At 44.0% G+C, this 27,905-nt stretch overlaps 2 protein-coding genes across 3 annotated transcripts in view; both read right to left on the minus strand.

Annotated features, from left to right (window-relative positions):
* Nucleotides 1-11,739, minus strand: part of ATRX (ATRX chromatin remodeler) — a 67,923-nt gene extending 56,184 nt beyond the window's left edge. For both annotated transcript variants that reach the window (XM_054289933.1, XM_054289932.1), the window contains exons 1-2: nt 11,572-11,739; nt 665-777 (exon numbers count right to left, since the gene is read on the minus strand). In XM_054289933.1, the coding sequence (XP_054145908.1) occupies nt 665-777; nt 11,572-11,591 (133 nt within the window). In that variant the 5' untranslated portion in view covers nt 11,592-11,739. The remainder of the gene's footprint in view (nt 1-664; nt 778-11,571) is intronic.
* Nucleotides 11,740-17,683: 5,944 nt separating this feature from the next.
* Nucleotides 17,684-27,737, minus strand: MAGT1 (magnesium transporter 1). Its single transcript, XM_054289934.1, has 10 exons — nt 27,636-27,737; nt 26,342-26,511; nt 25,425-25,542; nt 24,318-24,458; nt 23,181-23,321; nt 22,759-22,848; nt 21,525-21,588; nt 19,873-19,947; nt 19,350-19,440; nt 17,684-18,415 (listed from the first exon to the last, which is right to left on the minus strand). The coding sequence occupies exons 1-10, from the start codon at nt 27,726-27,728 to the stop codon at nt 18,400-18,402; spliced, it is 999 nt and encodes a 332-aa protein (XP_054145909.1). The 5' UTR covers nt 27,729-27,737; the 3' UTR covers nt 17,684-18,399.
* Between the last annotated feature and the right edge of the window lie 168 nt (nt 27,738-27,905).

Consider the following 27,905-nt stretch of genomic DNA (forward strand, 5'->3'; position numbering starts at 1 on the left):
GACAGACTGAAAGGTTCTGCACCTGTATCCAGTCCAAGTGAAACTAATAAAAAAATTTAACCAGTTAAATTTGGAAACAGATTTTATTCAGTACTGACATGAAATAATTTCCATTTTAGTCAGTGTCATGGAGGTGTTTAAACTTTGTTACCTATTTCTAACTTAGAAGTAAAAATTTCCATTTTTGACCTAGTGTAGGACTCTAGTTTTTTTAAAAGTATTATTTTCTTTTCAAATGTCTCTAGATTATATGTAAAAAGTCTTTTTTAAATTACTGTGAAAACATAATCTCCAGAACTTCTCCCACACCTACCATGACTGCAAAAGCATTACTACAGCAGAAAAACCAAGACACTGCATTTATAAATTCAGGAACACTGAACAGGGAACTCCTAGCACAGCAAATACCTGTGTCTGATATCTCATGTTTCAGAGAAGGAAAACTACCAGGAGATGAGATTTTTTCACCTTTAGAAAGATTCAGAACTGAAATAAATATTATATCAAAGGCCTATTGTGCATTTATCAAGCTAGCACCACTTAAATCGCATTAAGACTTGGTGTAATTACCCCAGTGAAGTGTGACATAGTGAAATAACAACATCAAGTTATTTGACTTTAGGATCACATATACACTGAAAATGAACATAAAATGTCTTTTTACCTATACTTTTGTTTTTAGATAATGCTGGAGGAGAGTTTGTGTCCTCAGATTCTTCTGATGAGTGAGCCAAGAAGTCATGGAGTTTCTGTACCAAAGTATTCAACTTGCTTTCACTGTTAAAATACAAGTAATACTCAGAGTTACCTACACATCTCACTCCAATTTATCAGGCTTGAAAGCTTATGTGTAATCTCAATGAATACACATCCACAAGAGATGTAAACATTTGTTTCTGTATATCAGAGCAAATAAAAAACATGGAATTTTTCTAAATACTGAGTGAAATAGTAGGTGTAGCCTTATTGACAAAAATGCACAAAAAGTCTATTTTAAGAAATTTTTGCTGTTTATATACAATTATATTCAATACAATTATTGACAAAATTCAAGAAAGTCTGAGTGATAATGCTGCTATGACATGAAGACAGCGAAAAATTAATATTCGACTTGTCAGAAACCAGACAGGTAAGAATAATAAAATTATTATTAACAAACACATCACCTTTGGGATATAAACCCAACTAGAACTCACAGAAGAGTTTCACCTGCAAACTTAGCCACAAACAGGTCCACTGAATATGACAGTGAACATGACAGGTCCACTGGATATGAAAGTTTGCTCATGCAAACCTTTTATTAAATCTACCATCTACATACACGCACACAATGGTGTTCATTTTGTCAACAACCAACCATGCAGGACCAGATCATTCCTTGATCTGTTTGGTAGAGTGCTGATGATTAATTCATAAACAAGAATCCCCTGGCAAGTTTCACTAGACACTTTTAGACCCCAGGAACAATTCTGAGTACATTTAGTGACTACAGCAAAAAGCAACATCTCCATGCCAGGCCTGCCTTAAGAAGCTGTTCCACTCATAACCCCCGTGTCACCCCTGGCATTTCACACGGTTTATTTCTCCCAAACTCCAACAATTTCCCAGGAAAGGCTTTTCCAGCTCCCTGACTGAGGCCAAGGGTGCTCAGGCCCTGCTCAGAAGGTGCCAGGGAGCTGTTTGCTCCCTGCCCTCCTTATCAGCCCTCCGGAATCTGCAGCTGATCTGTCCTGACTCATCATCCTTTCCTTATCTGCTGCTCCAGATGCTTTTCCCACTCCTGGCCTGCCCTATCCCCAGCAGAAGTGAGCCCAGATGAAGGATGAAGGCTTCCCACCCTTCCCACTGTTTATTTCCCCATTAATTTCAAAATAATATTCTAATAGCAAGAAGAAATTACATTTTCTGTGCCTGTTTTATTGGTCATAAGAACTTGTGAATACTCAACCTGAGCAGTCACCTTTGCCATCACTACTGTTCCTCTGAACACACCAATTTATTAACTTCTGACTTTCAATTTGTTATTGCTAAAAAAAAAAAATCTCATTTTATCAGGAGGACGTGCAGCTGAGTGCTCTCCTGAGCTGTGAGTGAACATCCTCACATCAGTGCCAGTGACTGTTCCAACCAGTGAAAATAACCACATAAAACAGCATAAACCATCCATTTAAAAAAAATCATCTGCTATTTCTTTAAATCACCTGAGGTACTCAAAATAAAACAAAATAGCACTTTGCAATGAAAAGATTTTCTGCATGAGTGAAGGGCACTTTTCTTTGGAGACTGCACATGCACCATCAATCACTGGAGCAAGCCTGAAAGAGCAGAACAAAGCTCTTGAACTCTCTAGAGTACCTTAAAATTTTTCTCTCAATCTGTCCAAAAGTCTTTCCCTCTAATTACTGGACTCATGCTGCTATACAACTGCCAGCTCCCTAATCTTAGGCTTCTCTTTTTCTCATGGATGGAAGGCACACTTGGAAAACATTACACAAGATGATAATGGTACACTGCAGTCTCAACAGCTTGCATGCTCTCCTTTAGAAAGGAGATTTAATGACAATTTACTCACATTAAGTGAAAAAAAAAATTAGAGTTGTTCAGAATTATTTGATAGTAAAAGCATATAAAGAGATTTTATATCCATTCCAGATGGTCTGAAGAAATAAAGCACATTTAGAAAGGCCACAAGAAAATACATTTTTGGTAGTAAAAACAACAACAAAATAAAGCCACACATGTGGAATTCTGCTCATTTAGTTTATAAATAACTTGTTTTGGTAACAGCATTTTAGAAAGAAAATGGGAGCTAGAGATGAGTTCAGTGTTACTACTGTCAATAGAGAATGAATTCAGAATAGTATGCATGTGTCTGTGACTAATACTTGGAACATTATCTTCTACCATTCATTAACTCTTATCATAACTAACAGCAAATTATCATTTTCAGAGCAAAGTGTTCTTGCTGACAACCAATGAGAAAAGATGATATACAAACTAAAAGTAAAAAGTCTTCTCAACTAGCTTTTTCTCTTGATTATTCATCATTTTGTACCAGGAATAAGGAATAGGAACACCAGGTCAAATCTAAGTAAAGGTGTTACACTTACAAAATATTAATTTAGGGCAACACTTCATCTGGTTTTGTACAAAAGTGATTTTATGTAATTCATTTATATTTGAGAAATAATTATTATTTTTGCTTAAGGCTTCTACTGGAAAATGCTTATTCTTTGCAGTAGAGACCCAGTCACTATTAAACTGATCCCAACCTATAAATGCGTGGTTTTAATAAACACAGGAGCCTAAAAATGTGAAACCATCTCTGAAGCACTACTGAGGCAAACAGGCTCCTCTGCACTGACAGGCTCCACAGTATTTTATTTATTAGTGTTTTCATACTTGAGTTTTCTAAGCAAATGGCTTCCCCACCATTGTAGAGCTATTTCAACACTGTTCAGCCTAATTAAAACAGCACTGAAAGGGAAGGTGCCCTGCTATTATTGGTTTGGCCATGAACCTGATTTGTGACCTTGGGAGCTACCTTGGACTGCACCATTCCTCACCTACATTCACAGCAAGTGCTCTTAAAGCAAACAAAAAATGCCTGGCCCTTTCAGGGTAACAAAATATCCAGAGTAGGCAAATTACCTATAAATGAGTCCATAAATAATTGGAATAAATAAAGAGCCAGACAGGTTGTGTCATAATCTAGACATAACATGCTGCATTCCAAGCTGGCTGCTGAGTGCTGCTCCCTGGATGTCCTCACCTGCACAGGTCTGTGTGGCCAGGTTTGGTAGGGGAGGGCTCCAAGGGTGACAAACTTGAGGGCAGAGATGCCAAAAGCTTCCCCCATGTCCAGCTGAGCCAACACCAGCCTGCTCCAAGAGGGACACACTGCTGGCCAGGGCCGAGCCATCAGCAGTGCCCACAGTGCCTCTGGGATTGTGCATTTGGGAAGGGAAAAACCTTCCCAGAAAAGGGAGAGAGGAGCCAGTGTGTGCCAGCAACAGCCCTGCAGACACTGAGGCCAGGGGAGAGGGAACATCAGGGTCAGAGCAGAGACCCAGCTGCAGCCCATGAGGGCCCACAGGAGAGCAGAGATCCACCTGCAGCCTTACATTTTAGCTTTCATATTTCCCAGATTCTGTACTGCATTAGTATGTAACTCTGAACTTCATATAAAGTGTCAGCAAGTTCTCCTCACAGCTCAGTCAGACAAAACAATCCTTCTCCAGCCCCAGAACCAAGGACACACTGCAGCTTCAGGCCCAGAAAGTGCAAACAACAGAGAATTGAGGAGAGCAAACTGGGAGGATGGGACTGCATCACCTGGAGCTGGAATTGTACAATTAACCCCAAAATGGAAATGGACCAAAATTATTAAGTGTGAGAACTCATGGCCCTCATCCAGCTTGGGTGCAGCCCTGGCTGGGCTCTTGTGCTGCCCAAGGTGAATCCTGTGAAGGCCTTTTAATAAATCCCTACTTCAATCCTTTAACTCTGCTCCAGGAGCCTCCCGAGGCACCAGAAGGACCCCAGAGGTGCTCAGTGATGCCCAGAGGAGGCTGTGAGCCCACAGGAACTCTCTGCTGGAGCAGCCCCTTCCTGAGCCCCCTGGGATGGAAAAGGACCACGCTGCAGCAGCTCGGGAAGGGCTGCAGCCCATGGGAAGGACCCACATGGGAGAAGTCCATGGAGAACCATCTCCCATGGGAGGGACCCCACTCCTCACTGCTCACCAGGAGGAGGCACAGAATGAAGTAAAGTTGAACCTGGGAGAAAGGAAGGGATGGGGAGAAGGCATTTTAACACTGGGTTTTATTTCTCATTACTGTACTCTGATTTGATTGGCAATAAATTCAGCTGATTTCCCCAAGCAGAGCCTGTTTTGCCCATGATGGCACTTGCTGGGTGATGTCCCTGTCCTCATCTCAACCTGAACTTTTCACTGTCCCCTCCCTGCCCTGCCCAGCTGAGGAGGGGCAGTGACACAGAGGGAACCCACCACGACCTCACCCCTGTGCCAGCTGCTGACTGCCCTTCCCCAAAGCAAAGCACATCACCCAGGACAAATAAAATATTAACAAACACTTTGCATTTGGATCCAACCTGCCACACATTCACATGATCACATTTCTTCTGAAGGCAGGTGAGGTGATGAAATTCATAACCAGAGAGCAGCACTGACCACCTCAGCAGCAAACCATGAAACTGCACTGAAATCCTCATTCCTGCACTCACTTTCTGTTTGCTTTCTTAAGACACGTTAAAAGTGGAAGTGGGGAATGTCCCAGCTCTTGTCAACATTTGGAACAGTAATTTGAAAGCTGCATTTTCTTTAAACAAACACCTACCAACTAACACTCTAAACAAGTGTCCCTCATGTGCATCTCAGTGGCTCCTGAAAGTGGCACAGGAGTCCTTTCCAGCTTTTATCTATCCCAATGTTGACAAAGATGCTTTTTTTAACCATATGTCTTCCTTAAACTCAACACTTGTCTAAGATTTTTCTATGTTTAAACTTTTCACATAGTTCAAGGCACAAGTTTTTTCAATTCATGTTTACAGTTGCTTCAGATAAAGTCTCGGCCATTTTTCACTTTTGAAAATGAAACACTGCAGAACAACTATTAAGCAGCCAAAATTAAACTATCCTTAGGAAAAATAATTAAAGAAAAATAAAACCAGATGTACTTTTAAATTGCTGGTCTGCAGACTTCCATCCTCTGCCTCAGCCTGTATCCCTGTGTGAATAGCAGAAATCCAACAACCCACAGCAAAACTCTCAGTATTTTATTTAGGATGGTGGGAAGAGAGACTATTCCTAAGCCTTGATATAATTCTGTCACCTGCAAATCTTCATAAAAGTTTTTCCTGATGAGAAGGAAAAGAGATAGAATTAGCCCAATTCAAAGAGCTCAGTTACAAAGGTAGAGCCTACATTGTTGTTTCACATAAAATATGCCAATATTGTGGCTGAACATACATAAATGAAATGGTTTAAAGTTGTAAAAAAGAGTGAAAGAGGGAAAAATGTCCAGCAGGAGTTGTTTTATTTTCTTATCCCAATTTAAAAAATGGAGTGAACACACCATACCTGCCATGTCCTAAGAAACTACTTCTGTCAGAAAAAATATAAAACCAGAAAATAAAATCAGCCTACCATTATATTACTTGGACAAGTAAAATATTATTTTATAATGGTGGGAAAACACAGCACTTCATCCCAGTGTTTGCTGTTTAACTCAAAATGGTTTTCTGCAGGTAAAAGCAACATGACACTGTAAGTCCTGGATCAGATTCATATTTTGGACCTTACTTACACTGCCACACCAATTCTGCCACACCAGGTGAGGTTTCACACTCAGGACTCTCACAAGCTGGCTGTGTTGGCAGCTGTGCTGCCCAAGGACACGAACCCTCCCACCCTGCACACACCTGGTGCCACCACACCCAAGGCTCTCCTCCCTCCTGCACTCCACACCTCTGGAGATGCCTCAGGAACAGGAGGACACCAGGACAGTGCCCAGCCAGGCTCCAAGGGACCCCACAACCCTGCTGGCTGAGCTGCCTGGGTTTGACCATGATCACAGCAAAGCACTCCCCTTGTGTAAGGAGGAATTTACCACACTGAACTGACTGCATCAGACACATCAGAAAACACCTGAACACCAAAGCTCTGACTGGACAGAGGTGGAGGCATCCAGCACTTCATCAGAGATTCTGTACCCAACACTTTGTTAACACACACTCACTTTTTAACTTTGTTTAGAACTGACTTTTAATCCACAGAGGCTTAATCAAGTGATAGTGGTGCAGTTGAAGACACTCAAATGATGTGGGTGCAGTAATTTTGGAGCTGAAATACAGCATAACAGGTTCAGACAAATAAACAGAATTATCTTCCTCCAGACACACAAGGGGAATGAGAAAGCAACAGTTCAAAGTCACTAAGAGACCCTTTATTCTGTTCAAGGAAAATTACACAATTTCTTTCTGTTCACATGCTGTGAGTTATCACACTTCATTCACTAAAAAGTGAAAACAAAAACTTTGTTTTTAACCTTTTCTTTAATGAGATCTTCAAAAAACCCAAACAAGCAACATCATCAAGGTGAAAGTAAGACAAACAATCTCATTGTTAGGTTGGTTTCAATGCCACACTGAAGTGTAACTTCAATGGTGAAACACCCTGCAAGCTGAGAAAGACTGGAGCTGCCACTTGAAACCTAAACACAACATTTTCACCTTTGTGAGACAAAAATCATGTGAAGTGCACACACCTTACTCTGCTGATTCGGGAAAGGAAGCTTAGTCTGGCACATACAACACACAAACCAAGGTGGATTTAAAATGGGGAAGGGAAGGGAGGGGAAGGGGAAGGGGAAGGGGAAGGGGAAGGTTCCGGGAAGGGAAGGGAAGGTTCGGGAAGGGAAAGGGAAAGGGGAAGGGGAAGGGAAGGTTCCGGGAAGGGAAGGGGAAGGGAAAGGGGAAGGGAAAGGGGAAGGGAAAGGGGAAGGCCCCATGACCAAGAGCATCAGGCACCCCTAACTCCAAAAACACCTTTTGCTTCATTTGCCTTTTGCTCCCTGGAGCTGATCACAGGTTCTCCACAAAACTTCCTTCAGTACCAACTCTGCTGAGAATCAAAGCCTGGCCCTTCAGTTCTCCCACATAGTCCCAATCACAGCTGCCACAGCTCTGAGGGCTGTAGCTCATCCCAAGCACAGGTTTTCATTTTACAAGACAAAAGTCACCTCAGTCTCAAATTTATTGCCTATTTTTCAGTCTTGCTTTACATGACAGATGCATTTGCCCAACAAAGCTCTAGGCTGAACCTATTAAAACCTACAGTTGGACCCACTCAGACAGAAATTTCTACAACTGTGCAGCTTTTGGGCTTGCACACGAACTGCTTCAATGGCACTGCAGCTGACACTGGTCAGCAACCTGTGTCATCAAGTTCTTGATTTTTTCAAGGTTTCACTCCTTTTTTAAGGAAAAAAAACCCAACACAAATCAACCCATCACCCACCCTGAGTGACTACATTTCATCACAGACTGAAAGCTTTATGCTTCTCCTTTAGTAAATAAATCAGGACACTTCACCTCTTTTAAAGGCAACATAAACCCTTCCATTATATTTACCACTGAATTTCTACCATTTCTTCTTTCTGCTGCTGCCACACCAAGGAACAACCTGCCACTGACCCACCCATGAACTCTTTCATGCCTCCAGATCACCTGCAGGCACGAGCTGAGCTCCAGCAATAAAAATGGGATTTCATGAGGCTCAGCACTATCCTTGGGCTTTCCCTTCAGAAAAGACCCTTCTGGTAATCCAGTTTAAAATGTACTTGGTCACAAGCTGCAGGCATTTGGTTTTATGATGGACACAGCACATTTTAGCATTACTTTGATATTTTCTTTTGGTGAGGTATAGGCACATGAAAAGCAGTCTCTTTTCCACCCTTCAAGCAGAGGGTACAAGGAGTTAATCTAGAACAGAAAACTGAGAATTCCAAATCCCCACAATGTTAAGGTCACCCTGCTGCAGAATTTGTGTTACACACCTCTCTGATGCACCAAATTGTTTTCTAGAAAATTAGGATATCTTCAGTTAAGCCCTATAAAGACCCTGATAAAAAAATTGCAAAAGCCCTAACAGACAGTATTGAACAGAACCAGAAATAACAAAGTGTCTGCAGTAATTTCATTTCATTTAAGTGCTGCAGACACTGGTTCTGGGGCACAGCTGGCACTGAGGATGACACAGTTTTGCTCTTCTTCAGGAAGAGCTGAAGAATCTGCCCATGCCCATTCCAGAACAGCGTGGAAGACAGAGAACTTTCACTGTCCCTTCAGGGAATACAGAAGATTGGTGTTGACTTACTTCCAATTATATCATTGTGGCATCAAGTAACACAGCTCAAACAACCCTGCAATATCACTCAGAACAAAGACATTCAGCTGATTCAAAAATGCAGACAATTTAATAAAAAACTTAAAAACCAAGTGACCAATATCACAACATGAGATGAAAAGTCTGAACAGAAAAAACCCCGAGAACTAAGCCTATTTTGCCAACTTTAAAAAAAACAAACAAACTATATTCATTGACTACCAGATAGTGAGGAAAATTCCAAACTTGTTTTCTTTTCCTATAGCTGTGCTTATGTTGTGCAATGTATGAACTGGCAGCAACAGTTTGGGTCACTATGACAAAAATTCCTCCCCTTGAAAAGGCAAGAATGAGGGGAAAAAAAGAAGTTTAGGGGGCAAAAAAGTTATTGAGGCATCTTTATAAATATTTACAGAGGCAGCACTTTTTAAAAGTTTCTTAGGAGGTTACTCCAGTTTTCATCATTCTAAATTTCTCATTCAGAACATGGGAGACTCCCAGAATCTTAATATTGAATAAAAATACTCTTGTAACAAAAGTTTAAAACTTCTCTGGGAGCAGACTAGTATGGATTGATGGTTTTCCTCTGAAACACTCTAAGTCAATGTTCCACAAGTGCTGGGAATAAATTTTCCATCCAATTAAAGTTTTTTGCTCTTCCCAAGAATTGTAAGAGCAATCCCCCCATTATTTCCTTTATTTCTGCACACCTGTGACAGGGACAAACTGCAGAGAGCAGAGGGTGAAGTGACACAAACTCAGGCAGTGTGTGTCTCAGTGGCAAATGGGAACAAAAGAGGAAGACAGGGTGTGCTTTTCTTCTTCATTTCCTTCTGTCCACCTCCAGTTTTAGGAAGAACTGGACTGGACAACAAGGCAAAGGCCATGCAATCGCCAGGGCCATGTGTGACACTGCAGGGCCATGCCCAGCTCCTGGCACAGATCTGGTGAGTACAAACTGCTCCAGATGAGCTCTACATGGGATGGGAATTGTAACAAACATTTAAACTGAATGAGAACTGAGCTCATGAACAGAAGGAAAGTTTGGAGCATCAAAAAATTGTTATGCCCATCTACTTAAAAGCATTTTGTCACAGGGCTGCTTGCTCTGTGGGCAGATCCCACCCAAAGACTGTACACAATCTCAGATCTGTTCTGTCCGTGCTTTTGGATCTGCAAAATCACCAATAATCTGAAATAATCCCATCCTCTCTGCAGGTAACCTAAGAAATACATAGAAAATGTATGAGCTTCTGTGTTCTCTTCCTCCAGAGCAGCCCCTTGCTAGTAACACTAATTGTGGCACTAATAACAACATAGGAACATGGAAAGGAAAAAATATACAAACCTTATATATTACAGACCAGCAGTTCAAAAGAAACCAAACAAGATTATGGACAACAGAGAACAAAATATGACAATCACAATAAAATAAAAAGCAAAGTGGTCCAAATGGAAGACCATTTCTCAGAATATAAAATACTAATGGTGACTGCAAACCAGATCATAAATACTAGTAACTCAGATCCTTTTGTTCTACAAAAATAAAACTCCACACTTGATTTCAAGAGCTGGAAAAGAAAAAGGAGAAAGCTCCTTAATTAGCACATCAGTGTACACAACAAAATAAACAGTCCAACAAAAGAAGTTGTTTAAACTGCCAAAGCACTTCAAGAACACAGAGGGGAGAAAGTGGGAGTGAGGAGAAAGGATGAGAGATGGACCATCTCTGTCTTACAAAATAAGGAAAAAATACATGCAGAAGAAACTGCTAACTGCTGGGAAGTCATGCACCAAATAATGTGTATTTGCAACGCTCATGACCTACATCAGCACGTGATCAACACCAACAGCGATGATAATCATCAGAAAACTCTTTCTTCTACATTCCTAATTGGAAGTGTTGAAGCTTCAAAAACAAGCAATGCAAAAGAGGAGAAAAACCACTATCCCTTCAACTTTGATCAAAAATGACACAGTTGTTATGAACTACTCAAAATAAGGCGGGAGGTGAGGATACACATAAATGACCCCAGCAAAAACTTTCCGCAAGGCTCAGCAGTAAAGCCAGGGTGCCGAGCACAGGAGGCAGGCACAGCGGTGTTTCCCTATCAGGGTTTGCAGGAGTGTGAGGGCCGAGCGTGAGGGCCGAGCGTGAGCCCCTCATGGCCGGCGCAGCGCCCCGGGCACGCGGTGTCGGGGGTGATGGACGGCGGGGCTCGGAGCGCCGGGCATCCGCACAAAACCGAAAGCGCACAAAGACAACTATTTATTAACACTTTAACATGGCGCCTCTCTCCCAGCCCGGCTTCCCGGGCGCCTGTCGGTTGCTGCAGCCCCGCGGCCGGCCGGCCGGGTGGGCGGACGGAGCGGCCCCGCGGCGGCGGCCGCTGCCTGCGCCGGGAGTGAGGCGCGGGCGGGGGCCCGGCGCAGCTCCCGCCGCGCTCGCACGTGGGGCGGGGGCCGCCCCCGGGGCCTTCCCGCCGCACGGCGCGGTCCCTCCCGCCCTCCGCGCCGGGCCCGGCCCCGCCGCCCAGGCCGAGCGCGGCGCTGCCCGCCCGCCGCCATCCCGCCTCCCGCCCGTCCCGCCAGGGCTACGCCGCGCGGGCCCGGCCCCGCCCCACCCCGCGCGGCCGCCGCGGAGCCGCCCGGCCCCGCCGTACCTCACGGGCTCTGCGGTCATGACTCCGCCGCCGCTGCTCGGAGCGGAGCGGCCGCCCGGGCCGGGGCCGCGCTTCAGGCGCTAAGCACAGACAAAGCCACGGCCGCCGCCATCGCCAGCGCCGCCGCCATCTTATCGGAGGGAGCCCGAGGGGACCTGCCTCCTGCCGCCGTCCTCCTCCGCCGCCTCCCATTGGCTCACGGCCGCCCACAGCTATTTTCTGATTGGGCGGCTCCGCGACGACTGTTGCTAGGGCAGTTGACGTCACCATCCCAACCTTCCCCGCGCTGATTGGCTGGGTCGGGGCTGACGTCACGCCTGCGTCATGGACCGAAGCCCGTGACATCATTTCGTAACAAAGTGCACTGACACCTGTGCCCGGCAGGGGGCCCCAGCGCGCGGCTGCGGCCATGGCGGCGGGAGCCCAGCGCTGACAGTGCCGGGGGTGGACAGCGGGGACAGGAGCCCATGTCACACTGGGACAGGCAGTGTCACACTGGGACAGGACAGGAGCCCCTGTCACACCAGGACAGGACAGGAGCCCGTGTCACACTGGGACAGGCAGTGTCACACTGGGACAGGAGCCGGTGTCACAGCGGGGACAGGACGGGAGCCAGTGTCACATCAGGACAGGACAGGAGCCACCTCATCACAGGGGAACCGTGGCCTTGGGTCGCATCGAGCCTACCACGGCAGGTGAATCACAGCGTTCAGACACATCATCCTTACTACCAGTAACATGGAGCATGTGCCCAAACTTCTACCAACAGCATCACAACCACCCTCCTGCTCCATGAGCATCCCCAAAACAACTGTCCTCCTCTGGAGGGATCCCCAAAACCATTCCATTAGCATCCCCAGAATAACTGTCTTCCTCTGCAGGGATCCCCAGAACAACTCTTCTGCTCCATGAGGAGCCCCAGAACAGCTCTCCTCCTCTGCAAGGATCACCAGAACCACCCTCCTCCTTCAACAGCATCACCAGAGTGATCCTCCTGATTTGTAGATCACCAGCAGGACCCTCAGCCCCTCCAGGGATCACCATCCTGACCCTCCTCCTCCATGGGGATCACCATCCTGACCCTCCTCCTCCTCCATGGGGATCACCATCCTGACCCTCCTCCTCCTCCATGGGGATCACCAGCAGGACCCTCATCCTCTGCAGGAACCAGCCCTGGAACTCCAAGCCCACAGGCAAGCTTGGAGCAGAGTTCCCCAAGCACAAAGACAGCAGGACAGGGATGACATAAACCACACACAGCCCCAAGGAACCCTGCCCGGGGCAGCTTCAGCCCAGCTTGGCTACAACTTCTCCTTTCTGATAAGAAAACTCTCAGATAAGGAAATGCATCACTGGCAGCTACACCTAAGTGTGCCAGGACAATTTTGCCTGCTGGTACTAGCAGCTTCTACAGTCCTGTCAGATGTTGGAAGTTGTGAAAGGAGGACTGGAATGCAGCCCTCTTCAAAGGAAAGTTGTTGTAGGATTTTGTGAGAAGATGACTGAACTCAGCAGGCTTCACCAGGCTCCCAAAGCCAAGCCCAGTACCACACAGAATCTGGAACAGGTGACAAGCATTAGCCACTTGCTGAAAAGAAAAACAGGTTTGAAAATTAATATCTTTTTCCACAGAAACAAGAAAAAAAACCCAAAAACATACCTACTCACCTGGTTTCATAAAGCAGTGTATGAAACATGAGAAAATACCCAAGCAAATCACCCCTAACACCCATCTCATTCTGTGATAATACAATCAACAGCACTTTCACACTTGAGCACATCCAAGCTCACACATCTCCCAGGGAAATTCTTTAAACAGATCTAAGCACAATTTAGTTTAAATGTAACATTTTACCCAAAGCTGCCCCCTGTATCTGCTGAATTCAGTCATAGCAGAGAGCAGATTTAGCAGCAGCTCTGTTACCAAACTCTGTCTCATGCTGGGGAGGACCAAAGCATCACCTGCCTTCCCACTTGATTTTAGGTGAAAAAAATCTATATTAACTGACTGCCACAAATTCCATTAAAAATTTAAAAAAGCCATTCTAGGTGCTCTGCCACCAGAGATGAAGGGAACAGGAAGCATTACCCAGTCTTAACTCTGCATTAGGATCCCAACTGTGTGATTAAAATAAGAACACAAAACATTCATTTTCCTCCTCAAGGGATTTAGTCAGCATTACCAACTAATATCCCACTGCTTCAGAATAACATAGATTTATTACTATTGCTCTGTAATATTTTATTCTTTCACTGTTTCCTTGGGGAAGGTATTTGAGAGCAGTTGAAAAACCCAAATTTAATTGCCTCCAGTTCATAACTTCTATCTGAAGTCACAGATGTAAAAGGATTCCTACTGTGAGAAAAGGTCAAGATAAAGTAAAAATGGAAATGCTCCCATCTCCCAGCAATTACTCCAGAAGACAAAACCTGAGATTATCATGAAGCTGTCAAAAAACAGATTGGAGAAGCACAGGCTGTTTTTGCAGACTGAAATCAGTGAGCAGGCAGACACTGAGTGCATCTGCAGGGAAACATTTCCCATCCAGCAGCCCTGGTAATGCACCCAGTGAATTCCCCAGCACCAGGAGCCTTCCCCTGCTCCAACAGCCTGGCAGAAACAGGATCCAGAGCTCAGCTTGCAGGACAAACCACTGCAGCCTCATCACACCCATTGTTTCTCTTCATAATGATAGCAATTAGTTCTCTTAAGTACATATTAGCCTACTTTTAAGGAACATGGCTGAAAGACATGCATAGCTATCAATTGACAAGAGGATATTTTAATGACTTGATGTGCTCCTGACCTAGAAATGCAAACTACATATACATCTCTTTCATATTATTATCTGTGATAAAGGTAGCACAATTAATCCAGACCAATAAAAGGCTATGCTTAAATTCACTTTGTAGGAATGATCAAGATCTGAGGTGTTAATTGGAACAGGTTATGTGCAATGAAACTCTCTATTTCTCAGAGAAAATGCATGATAAAACTGCAAACAGGTGATGTTAACTCAAGGGCCTGGGTTTGTTCTTTGTGTTGCTGTTGCTCTGTTCCCCTTAGGAAAGCCCAAAGAATGGTGTGGAGTCACTTGAGCAGTGGTGTGTAGTTGAGGATAAACTTTTCCAGCATGAGAAAACAGCAAACACCAAGGTCCAACACAGAAACCAAGTGCCAGTACTTTCTCAAATCCTTTGTGAGAATTATTTCTCACAGCAGATGAAAGCACTTTACCTTCTTCAATAACAACTTTATTTTAACTTCTTAAATTACCTGATTTCAGTTTTTTTCTGTTATAGAATGGGTATTTTTTAGAACAAACTACACAAAGCATTGCCACCAGCCCCTGGAGGAACACCACAGACTGTTCTCCTCTCCCAACCAAGTGTGGCTACAAGATTCCACGACTTGGCATCATCTGATGTCATGGGCAGCACACTCAAACAAGCAGAAGCCATTCACACATCTGATTTTCTCTGGATGTTCCAAATGTTTTGAAGGTTAAGCTGATTGTCTTTAGTACGTCTAAAACTCTTTGATTTGCTGGGAATCAAAACATCCCTGCTGTTTTTATGTTCTGAGGGCTCAGAGCAGACCTGGCTGTACATTTGCTTACACTCCCAGTGGTTGTGACCATAGAAGCACCCACATTTCCCTCCTGAAGTCCCAGCCAGCCATCATCTCATCACATTTCCCAAGCATGGATGGGCACCCCCTGCCTGCCCAGAGACTGAACTGGTTCTTACCCTCATGGCCATCACCAGCAGGGGATTAATTAAGGTTATTTGCATGAGCACCAAGGGCACAGCAGATGCAGAGCTGGGCACATTTCAACCTTGCTGGAGGACAGGGCAGTTCTGGCCCTGAAGAGCTCATGGAGCAGCTCTAAAAGGCTCAGCTGCAGGAGTGACCACCAGGCACCACTGTCACAGAATTCCACAATGGTTTCTGTTGGAAGGGACATTAAAGCTCATCCCTGCCATGGCAGGGACACCTTTCACTGTCCCAGGTTGCTCCAAGCCTGGCCTTGGACACTTGCAGGGATCCAGGGGCAGTCACAGCTGCTCTGGGCACCTGTGCCAAGGCCTCATGAAAATCACATTCTGTGCTGAACACTGGAATTGTTTGAAGGCAGGAACATCCAGTAAATTGTACATAATGCAAACCATTACACAGGTTAATCCATTTAAATTTACTCTCTTGCCTTGCACTTAGTGCAGAGAGCTCCCTAATTATTTCGAGCTATTATTCCAAAATATCTTCTCAACACACCACAGCTCCTTCTCAAAAGCAGCAAAAAGCAGCATTGACTGAGGCCAGCCCCATTACCAAAACCACAGAGTCCATTTTCAGCTGCAGAATACACCATTTCCTCCCTTCATCACAAGTGTTCTCTCACAGTGAGCTTTCAGGGCACTCCTGAGCTATTTAATGATTCCCTTTCCAAAGGAGATGCCCTCAGCAGTTCCCAGCTTCCCCAGAGGACATCTTGAATGTGTTGCCTTGGCCACCTTTGTTCTGCTGTGCTGTTCTGGCCCCAGCTGTGCTGCATTAACCAGGCAGTGAGGTGCCAGTGCCCCTGGCACCAAGAATCACCCTGGGGACCAACCAGAGCCAGCTGCTACCTCCCAACTGCTGCACAAGTCAAACCTTGCCAGAATTCATCCTCTCTAAACCTGCCACTGGTCCTTGCAAGCACTCCATCTTCTGCTCCACTACCTCATCTGTTTCTTCCTCCTTGCACTTCAGTTTCAGCCTAGAGAGCAGAAAAACTGTTGTAAAAAAAGAGGATTATTTTCATCTCAGCATGGGGAAAAAAAGAGGAAAATCCCAAACTCTCAACATCATGGCCACCTCAAGTGGAAGGTGAACATGAATTCAGCATTCACCTGCATGAGGTGTGACTGTTTAAACTTAGGCAATATGGAACTGAGTGGTTTTAGAAGGACAGAACAAATTATAACTGGAAAAGTTTATGGGAAGCATTTTACCAGCTGGGCAGGAAAACAAGCCACAGCAGTGCTGAGTTGTTCCAGGCAAATCTACAATGCTAACAAGATTCCACCTCCAGAAACACCAGGAGTTGATCTGTCTAGAACTCCAGGAATCCAAGATTTTCACAGCATGACAGCTGTTAAAGACAAGCCATAATCATGTAATCTTTATACTATCTGCTGGCTACATGAGCATCTCTCTAGTGTTGACATTTTGGGATGTAATTCTCCACATAAACACATACAGGCTACTAATCCAGTCTACTCACCCATATTCAGGTTACTCTCTCTGTACAGACAGGCTGTGATTAACATGTTGAAACAACAGTGGAAGAAAAGAGGTTGGCTTGTTTTATGGCAAAGTTCAAAAGACACAGGAGCATGGATTAGACTAAAAAGTTTTATTGAAACTTGTCCAAAATCCAGTCAGGCACACAATTTATCCGTTCCACTAAGGCTCATCGTTCTGTATGGCATAAAAAATGCATCTCAACCAGTTGAAACATCAAACAACAAAATTAGCAACGTTAAGGCACTTTGAGATGTGTATTAATTCAGCAAAACTGCATAAGAATAACATTCTGCTTGGAGTGATACAATCCCTTCTGAGATTCAATTTCAAACATCCAGATTCTGTAACCCCTTGAGAGGAGAGGCAGAAGCAGGAGACAAAAGTCTCTCTCTGCCTATGAACCTCTAAGGGCAGCAGAGCCTACGGAAGGAAGTGTTACTGAATCAGGCTGCAAAGATTTCCTGTAGTACAACTGCTGAATTGCACAATAGTTCTTGCTGAGGCACAAGGTCTTCCACTCAAGAATTCTTAAGGCAAAGTATCTTTGTGAGGTGAGAGAACAAAAGGGGAGAGCAAGCAGCACATGCATTCAGTTGTAAGGCTATCAAGTGTGTCCTGTCAACATTTATCCCAGGAGCAGACATCTCTGCCCAAAGGATAAAAATGTGGAGAAAACAAGTGGAGAATGCAAGAACTTATATAGTGACCAGAAATCTGGCATTTGCTGGTTTGCCAGGGCTCTAGGCAGTAACCTGAATTAGCAACTTTGAATTCATGCAACACACAGATAGTTACATTTGTACTTTTAGTTCATGTTTTTTAAGAGTGTGAGCGTTGGCCAGTCTAAGAATTTCTTTTCCAGCTTTGAGTCAAAGTTTACAACTTAAAACATTGCAGTTGCAGCATTTGGCAAAGAAAAATTTAACTAATGAATAACTGTTCAGCATGTTGAAAAGTCCCCCTTCATCTGTGAAACAACCTCTTGCATCATACAGCAGTTGAGAACTCTTCTCAAAAATGAGACACAGCTCCAGGATTTGCACATTCCACACTGGAACCTGGAGCATGCTCCAAGGGTTGCACACAGGCTGAAGGAAAAGATTTCCAGGTGTATGAAGCTGTTTCCTGAACCATGAAAAGGCATGACAGAGAAGCTGCTGTCACCTGCTATGCACAAACAGGAAAAAAGGGGATAATTCAAGGGAAAAAAAAAAAAACATGGTAAACAGATTATCCAAGTGAATTGAAAGTACCATTTCTAGTTAGTCCATGGAAATGTAGTTTTAAGCATTATGTTCTGAATTTTGCTAGAAGCAGAGCTGCTTAAGAAGATGTAAAGCTTATGAAAGAGATTGCATCTTAACACTCTGTGTCCTTCAGAGCAAACTGCTTGCTGTGTTTAAGGCACTACATTGTCTTTGGTTCAGTGTTTAACTCAGTGTCAGCAGAGGTAGCACAAACCACACACGTTGAGCTCCTCATTCCACCACATCCAAGTTCAGAGCCAGCACCTTCCTGATGTTGCAGACTGGAATCCTTTAGCTCATTAGGAAACTGCAAAGAGCAAAATAACAAACATTCTTATTAATTGTGTAAGAAACAAAGCTGTGCAAGATTCCACTTAGCTTTTATAAATACCAAGAAAATCAGAGTGAGAAATGGGCCTGATGCTGCTACAACAAAAGTTGTCAAAAAAAACCTCACTTAAAAATGAGTTTCTAATAACTCAAAACCAAAGACAACCACATCTTCCCTTCAATAAAGTCAGCAGGAGTACCTAAGACCATTGCAGAAACCAGAATAAAAGCTGACTAGTTATTAAACAGGGAATAATTTCAGCTGTCTTTTGCTCTTGAGAAAAGCCTTCATAAAATAACAGGCTTTATTATTTAGATATTTTTAAATGAGAACACATTTCTCATAGAGAAGGCATAATATCTGTCAGTGGGTTTAGCTTCATAGACAAATTCAGCTCATTACAAATGATGTGAAATCATTAGAAACTGGTGCTTTAACATGTGCTTATTGCTTCAAAATGCATAAAAGCTAGAAAATACACCTAAGGTGTGTGTGTGCGTCTATACCAGTCAGACAGACATAGAAGTGGTCAATAACAGTACTGGACTCCTTACACAAGCAATCCCCAAATGAAGGCAGCTTTAAAGCATCAGGCATCCTCCCTGTTCTCACAAAGAAGGATTAATAATGAAGACTTACGAATATGGAAGACAGAAAAAAACATTTGTTGGGAGTATAAACTGGCTGAGATATTCTGAAAATACAAGTATTTTATAACATGCAGTGGCATGAAAAGTAGAGTTTGCTTTGGTTAGATTGAAAAATCATGATATCCATGAAACACTCATTTCTGCTGATTTTATCAACAATTATTGCTACTCTGAGAAGCCAGTGGAGCATTTTCAGAGGAGTATTTCCTGCCAAATGAGGCAGCAGAGCTGCAGGGGCTGCAGGGCCCAGGCTGCCTTACCTGTAGGGGTAGCCATGGTACTTGGATCTGAAGACAGACAGCAGCCAGCTGAAGAACAGCACCACCAAGCCAATGCCAGCAATGCACATAACTGCAAGAGATGCACAGGGAGAGGCTGAGATGGGGCAGCTGCCCCTGCAAACACCTCAGTGATTCAGGTTTCCAAAGCCTTCTGCAATGTTTACAGGTTTGGTCAGATGAGGGCTCTACTGGTGTCATTGAGAAATATGAATTAACACCAATTTTACATCAATTTTATATAAATGCTTTGAGAAAAAGTCCCTTCTCCTCCCTACTAGCAAAACACTGCAAAGCATCTTTATCTCTCTCCATCTGCCAAAAGGATTTATCTTGCAGTTTGCTAAGCAACTCCAAAAATTGTCAAAAATCCAAATGATTCTGTCAGCTTAGAGGTGGGGAGTGAACAAACCCCCCCAGTGCAAAAGCATTTCTGTTAAATCAGGGTGTATCAAACACCCTCACTAATATGTCTTTGTTCAGAGAGCAAACTGTCAGTACTCACTTTTTCTTTTCCCCACATCCATGTCAGAAGTAGCAGCTTCATGGAGAAGGACCATTCCTAAAGTAACTCCACCATCTACAAATGCTGTTTAAGGCTAACAACAAAGTACAAGAGACTCAAAACAACACTCCTAATCCCCTAAATTCAGCTCCCACACCATACCTGGGGCATTAAAACTCACTGGAAAAATCAAACACTTCCCAGCCAAATCAGCAACTATGGGGGAAAAAAAGGAACAACTGAAAGACATTCATAACATCAGCTTTTAAGAGAAAATAAATGCAAAGCTTAAAATACAAATTGGAAAGTCTTCAGGCAAAATTATTACCATGCATTTATTATCTCAGCTTGTAATGCAGCAGCATTCCTTCCCAGAGAGCTTGGTCCACTCCTACTGCTGTTCTCCACTGGAAAATCCCCAAAAGAATTCAGCTTCTGCATTCACTCAGCCAAGAGAACAAACAAAACACACGCAGTATTTAATCCAACATCCAAGGCTGTCTTTCAAGTGGCAATATTTCTTTTCTAATTCTTCAAATTAAAATAAAAAAAGAAGATTGTAAAATTAAAGAAGCACAGACAACACAAAAGGCCTGATATTTGCCAAGAATGAATCCTTGTAAAGCGAAGTAGTGAATCCAGTGGAATGAAAGACAGAAATCCCAAAGATTTCATTCCATTTCACTACTAATGGCCAGTCCCAAGTCTCCTGAAAGGAAAAATTCTTATCATTGACTGCATCAAGAATCTTTCCATTTCAGACACAGCCCACCTTCAGCACAGCAGGAAAGTGATTTGAACCCACAGAAACCTCACCAAATTTAATAATTTATGTTGTCTCCAGTAATGGGTGGGTTGGGTCTGATGGATAGCAATAACACAAATAAATATCAACAAAAAGTTTCTACTTTGAATTTGACCAAGTGGATCAAAAATACAGTAATAAAAAAAGATCAGAAGTTATCATCTAAGTCCTTGTTTTAAATTAAAAAAATTAAATAGAAGAAATCCTGAATAAAAAATAAAGAAATGCTGATACAGCTAACAAGATACAGAAGAAAGGCTCCAGAAATGACCAAAGTTACAAATGGTGGATCAAAAACATACACGTGGGAATAGAAAACCAGAACATTGAAGTTTAAGGGATTCTTAAGACCCCAAAGAAGCATTTTTTGTACAAATGAGAAAAGTAAAAGCTCTCAATCTGAAAATTTCCACTTGCCTTTCTTGACAGCATGGCAAAATCCTGCATCATTAGTAGGAACAAATGGTAAGATTATAAAAAGGTAAGCAAAGAAATAAAAGATCAGTGATAGAGGAATGAATTCAACACCAAAGCAAGAAATAAGTGACATTGAAAAGAGACATGCACAGAGGAACAGGGAGTATCCTAAAGAAACTTCTGATTCCCAAGAGATCCACAATTTTAGTGATTTATTCAGCTTGGTACTTAAATAAGAAGGTGAGAAAGCAGTAAGTATTTTTCCATTCAACTTAAAAGAAAAGCACAGCTGGCAGTGCAGAAAGGTTTTACAAGCTTCTGCATCAGTGTTAGGTGGCAATTAAACCATGACAAAGCACCACAGAAAAGGCAGCAGCATTTGCTGACCAAAAATCTGTCACCAACCCCAAGCCTCTCCCAGGAAGGATACTGAAGAGCAGAACTATATGTGTTTCTGCCACAAACTGGGCTTGGCTGCTTCCATGGATATAATTCTGTAAGAGACAAAGAGTAATTAGATTTAGAAAAGACTGGAGACAACTTTGACATGATTAACAACAGCTACAGAGCTGGAACTGGGGCTTGCATTGTTTTCTTGTTTTTTTTCAGGAGAGAGCAGAAGTTGGAGCATGAACAATTTCAGTTGTTGATCACTGATTTTTGGGGGAGCTGCAACAGAAGCAAAGATCCTTCTTCTCTTACCCTGCACAATCAGCCTCATTCAGATTACAGCAAGTGCAAGTGCAGCTACAACCTTTGTGGCCCAGATTCTCAGTCCAGCCAAGCTGGATTGTGAAAAACCACAAGATTAGTCCCTCCTGCATCCCAGTGTGATCCAAATCTGATCCATTCCCTGACTGAGATTCTTAGGTTGAGTACACTGCTGCTTAGCTTAGGGGCAATCCCTTCAATCTCTGTGTGAACCTGACTCACTTGGCTCCAGAACCATGCATTTGGAATCTTTTTCACTTCTGGGTTAACAGAAAAATTTAAATTTGGGAACAATACCATTTTTCAATCCCTAAAGGACACCCTATTATGGCTGTGACGTTGTATCTAAGTAGGAAATAAAAGTTTTATCCATTTTCTACAGAAGAATACAGAGGGCCTGACCCAAATTCCCTGAGTAAAAACATGAAAAATGCCAGTGTGTGATGTGTAAGGCCCTGAACAGATGCAATGCTCTCAGAACACTGGGACTACTTTCACAGTGCATCTCACTCCATGTTATGAACAGAGCTGTATATTTCAAATAATGTTAAAGACATTTTTCCCAAGAAAGAGATTTCATAAATCTGAGGTCACTTGATAATAATTTACCTCAAGAATCTTGAGTAAAGATGGTTTTACATGGAAGTCATGAGATGAGTGTGTGAGTTAACAAGACCAGGTTAACACATAATTGCCAGGCTCAGCAACAGGAATTTTAGCATCTAAGACTGAACCTATAAATACTTTCATTGTGCTGTAAGCAATTTAGAACTATCACATCCCTTCACCATTGGAGACACAACACATGGGCAAGACATGTTGATTTGCCTTGCTCACTGCAGGACAGGCTGGTCTCATTCACAAAGAGAGAGGCCAAAAGCAGAATTTGCACTCTGGTTTGTCTCTTAGTATCATCCTTATTCTGCAGAAAAGAAAGTGAAGGCAACACTCACCACTTGTCCTGTATGGGGATTCTTATGAGCATAGGGGGGCCCTCTGATGTGGTTCCACATCTGGCCTGATGTCATTGCTAACACAAAACACTGAAAAGAAGAAATGCTGTTTAATAAGGATTCTCTTTTATTTTTAATTGAACCTGATATCTTTTCACTTCATACCAAAATGTACTGGTTTGGAACACAGACTAAGGATTGTCCCACTTTATCTTTGTGCAAAAGGCATCTAATCAAGCATTCAGTGAGCTGAAGGGACTAAGATCACATAATGTTATCAATTTGTGAAAAAGTAAAACTAACTGTACCTCATTTCCCTTTTCCTGAACCAGTTTTAAGAATTTTGGAATCCAGAAGCTTTTGAAAACTTGAACTGCTACAAAAGTCAGTGTTACAGGGAAACAGAAGTCCTGGTGACTCACCAGAGCAGCAAAGGCCCAGCCAGTTTTGTTGTAGAGAAAATCCAGATTGCTGCCCCGCAAATACACGAGGCCTCCAATGACAGCCAGCAGCAGCCCCAGCATCAAGGGTCCAGCATAGTTTGGGGGCCTCATCACACGGATCTGAGCAGAGGACAGTGCAATTACTTTCTCTCAGCAGGATTAGACATCATACCTGCACTCCTGCTGAAAAACCCCACAACACATTGAGTGGAAAAACTATGGCACACACGTGTTCTCTAGGTAATAAATCTGACTCAGGAGGTAAGCAATGCTTCTTCCACCAGTACTGTAACTTCAGTTTTACACAACTTTACCCTGCTTAATTTTTTAGAGATTGTTTTTCTTCCACAGGAACAGAGAGCAAGAAGGAAGGACATGAGTTTTACCATCTTCTCAAATCAGCATTACACAAAATACCAGCACAGAGGCTGTGAGGAAATTCAAAGATGCAGTCGGGAGTCTGAACTAGATTTTGTAGATGAGCTCTTTAGACCTGCTCAGGAGGCACAGAGCACAAGTGATGATCCCCAGCTGGCCCTGCACAGGGGTGCTGAGGGAAGGGGTGCAGAGGGAAGGGGTGCTGGCCCTGCACAAGGAGTACTGAGGGAAGGGGTGCCGGCCCTTCACAGGGGGTGCTGGCCCTGCACAGGGGTGCTGAAGCAAGGGGTGCTGGTGTTGCACAGGGGGCATAGAGGGAAGGGGTGCTGAGGGAAGGGGGTGCTAGCCTTGCACAGGGGATCCTGAGGGAAGGAGTGCTGAGGGAAGGGGTGCTGGCATTGCACAGAGGGTGCAGAAGAAAGGGGTGCTGGCCCTGCACAGAGAGTGCTGAGGGAAAGGGTGATGAGGGAAGGAGTGCTGAGGGCAGGAGTGCTGGCCCTGCACAGGGGGTGCAGAGGGAAGGGATGCTGAGGAAAGGGGGTGCTGAGGAAAGGGGTGGCCCTGCACAAGGAGTGCTGAGGGAAGGGGTGCCGGCCCTGCACAGGGAAGGGGTGCCGGCCCTGCACAGGGAAGGGGTGCTGGCTGTGCATGGGGAAGGGGTGCCGGCCGTGCACAGGGAAGGGGTGCTGGCCGTGCACAGGGAAGGGGTGCTGGCCCTGCTCAGCTGTCTGCACTCACGTGGACGTCTGTCCTGTCGGCCACCCAGCGTGCCAGCTGCTCCGCCGCGAAGCCGCGCACCTGCAGCTCGTAGGTGTCCCCGCGCTTGGGCTTCCCCTTGGCAGGGAAGTTGATGAAAGTGGGGGCAGAGTTCATGTTCAGCTGCAGGGAGAGTTCACACAGGATACAGACTATTAAAGGACTATTTAGTGATACAATTCTATGCCATTTCTGGCTTGCAATGTTGTTTCTAAATCAGAAAAGTGAGCTCTTTGATTTAATGGCTATGACTTTTTAAAAAAAAACAGTAGGCAGCACACAGCTTGCATTTCTGTATTTCATGCACATTTTTTTGAATCTGTTTTGTCTCCAAACCCTACTTTTGATAAAAAAACCTCCAAAATAACAATCTACAATTCTAAAATATGGCATTCTAGGAAGGCCATAGCTTGATGAATGCATTTTTAATGTAACACTAAAGAAAAAATTAACAAGAGTCATAAAAAGACATCTCTCTTCAATTCTCCAGTTCAAAAGCTTCCATTTAATAAAGTATCACTGCCTAAACTGTGTGGCTGTTAAATAGAGATTAGTACCTCTTAAAAAAAAAAGTTCACATCTGCAAGACTGTAATGAACTATTAATGTGACCTACAATTCCAAGTGTACATGGAATGTTCTCACAGCTGGAGAACAAAAAAAATGTGGTCACACAATGTTAATAGAAGAGAAAAATGGCTGGGTACTTGAAAAGAAATACCAAAAGCCTAATTTATCATTCTGTAGTAATCTAAAAATTGTAATAGCTGCTCCTAATGACATCAGTGCTTTCCATCTTGCCTCTTCATGTACCACAGAATAATTCCATTAAGAACTACACCATAAGTTATTACAGGAGACAAACCCAGGGAAAAAAGTCAAAGAAACCAATTCACTCCTTGTACCTATTCCACATCTGTCAGTTCTGTTAATATTCTTACCAACACGCTAAGGCCATCTAAGGCCACGCTTTTCAGGAGTGACAGCTTTTAACTTTTCATTCCTTTGTTCACTGTTACACTAAATTATTTAACATTTTACTTTCTTTCCCAAAACCCAAACTAAATGTTAAAACAGAAAAAGCCATTACCATCTGAAAGACGTCTGAGCCCTCGTCAAAATCTACCATAGCAAAAAAAATCCTGTTGGTGAATGCACTGGAATACCTCCAGGAGTTTGCCAGAATCTGGTACTCCTCATCAGCTTGCCTGGAAAACACCAAGTGAGAGGCTGTGTCATGGGTTTGTCCCCAGCAGCTGTGCAGGCTGTAAAGCAGCTGAGGGAGCTGTGCCCACCCACCCCATCCATGAGTGCCTCCCACACCCACCCCATCCATTTTCTGGGGTTCAAAAGAAAGTTTAAGTGTTAATGAAATCATTTAAAGACAGACATTCATCTACCATCAGGGGAAGCATTTCCACCTGCTTTTTTAAATGGAAGGGCAAGATTTGTTGAGACCACAAACACAAGCTTTCTAAATGAAAGATGAACTGGAACTCAGCTGCTCATGACTTCCCAGTCCACAAAGCACCCAAATGTGGCCAGGTGTGACCTTTCTAGGTATAAAAATCACCCTTACAGACCTCTGCTACCTCCAGGTTAATACAGAAAAGCTATAATACAGTTAAGGAGCCAGGATATTGGAATTGTAAATAAGTGCCAAGCAATATATTAATTAAGAACAACATTTAAGCTGCATGGCCAGCAATAATTCTACAAACATTTCTTCAGCAGCTTATGCCTGGAAAGTTGAGCTTTCACTGTGTCTTTCTCCAGAGTAAACACTGTTTCTGCAAAGCAGGGATTACATTAGGAGGGAGATAAATCTGAGGATTATGTTTCCTCACAAACACATTACACACATTAAATTGCAAAGCCAATCCTACTGTAACTTGCCCATGTGTATTCCTGCCACCTGTGTCAAAGTGCAACCCCGTTCTTAACTTTAGTGTCCTACAAAGATCAGATGATTTTCAGGTTCTAATGTAGGACTAAAGGAGCTCATACTTGCACACAACACACTGCCTGTGAGGCTGCAGGGCAGTGAACATCACAATCACTGAGTAGTTCCTGGGAGGGGCCTTCACCAGGCGCCGGAATTTGTCTCCGTTCATTCGGATCACAGATCTCTTGCTGGTCCACTCCATCAGCTGGTTCACTTTTTCTGACAGCACCATCTGAAAATCAAGTCAGAACAATTGTTGGGTTGTTTGTTTGGTTTTTTTTCCCCAGTCTCACAGTACAGTCTTAGAAATTTTTATATTTGATGCAACAAATATCTGCACTGCTTTCCATAATGCCGCCCAGGTGATGTGATACCTCAGTAAGGCATTCACAGAGGCTTTTGACAGTCATGTTAAAATAATTCATTAACTTCAACCACCCAGTAACACACTGAGCTTCAAGCACTCAGCATGGCCAGGCTGGTGAAGACCCTCAGCTCAGCAGCCCCTCCTCACAGTAGCTGCAGGATTTCTTTCAGCAGAACCAACACCTCCATCCCCTCCACAGCCTTTTTGCCATACTAAGCATCAAACTATTTCAGCTTTCAAAAATTGTTCCACCAGAGATGGAACCGAGCTCAACCTCTCATTTTCAGCACTGGTGAAAAAAAAAGAACCATAATTCAGAAAACATTTGAAAAACTCAGGAGTGCTCGACACTAAAATATTCCTTCAAAAGGAGATAATCAATCCTGTAACATTTTAAGAAGAGGCGTTAGTCTGACAAACTCACAAATGTTACATTTATCATAAAGCACTTCTCTACTCATTAACACCCTTATTTAGATAAATATGTTAGAGGAAATCATCATAATATATCCTGAATTGGAAGGGAGCCAGTAGGAGCATCAAAGTCCAACTCCTGACCGTGCACAGAGCAACCCCAAGAATCTCGCCATGACAATAATAATTTAAAAAATTCTTGTTCTCTGACATACAACTGACACAAGTATACACATTTATATAGAAGGATTTTTCTAAACCCTGCAGGTCAAGTGAGTGGAATTAAGTTGCACCTTAGCGACTACAACCAAAGACCACACATCCTTCCCCCCGTAAATCCCATACCCTAGGAAGACAACACTCGTACAGTGCTCCTAACAAGAACTGAAGAACTTGGGATTGAGGCCCTTCCCTCCCTGCGGGCTCCCCTCAGAGCCGGCCGAACCTCAGGGCGGGGAGCCGGGGTGAGGCGAGGCGAGGCCAGGCCACCCCGCCGGGCCCTGGCCGGTCCTGCCCTCATCCCGCACAGCGAGAACCCGGCCCGGCACAGCGCGGGAGCTCCGGGCGAGCCTCACCTCCTTCCGCCTCTGCCCCGCGGCTCCGGGCCCGCCACATCCCGCCAGCAGCAGCAGCGCCAGCGCCAGCAGCGGCACCGGCAGCGCCGCCATGGCCGCCCCGCTTCGCCCGCCCCGCCCCGCCGTTTGCGAGGCCCCGCCTACCAGACGCCGATTGGCGGAGGCGCCGGCAGGAGAGTCCTTGCCGGCCTCCGATTGGCTGAGCTTGTGGGAGCGCGGCGAGCTGGAGCCGTGCCATTGGTGGAGCCCCGAGGGGTGGGCGGGGCGAGC

This window comes from Melozone crissalis, unplaced genomic scaffold, assembly GCF_028551555.1.
Source record: "Melozone crissalis strain CALT ecotype California unplaced genomic scaffold, PUWL_Pcris_2 ptg000068l_1, whole genome shotgun sequence".
Lineage (NCBI taxonomy): Eukaryota > Metazoa > Chordata > Aves > Passeriformes > Passerellidae > Melozone > Melozone crissalis.

Bases quoted from the DNA above. Each gene is read 5' to 3' on its own strand.
- MAGT1 (XM_054289934.1), bottom strand. From the start codon at position 27,728: ATGGCGGCGCTGCCGGTGCCGCTGCTGGCGCTGGCGCTGCTGCTGCTG. The intron at 22,849-23,180 runs GTGAGTCACCAG...TCTTCTTTTCAG, and splicing joins GCTGGGCCTTTGCTGCTCTG to TGTTTTGTGTTAGCAATGAC. The intron at 21,589-22,758 runs GTGAGTGTTGCC...TGTCTCTTACAG, and splicing joins ATCCCCATACAGGACAAGTG to AATTATATCCATGGAAGCAG.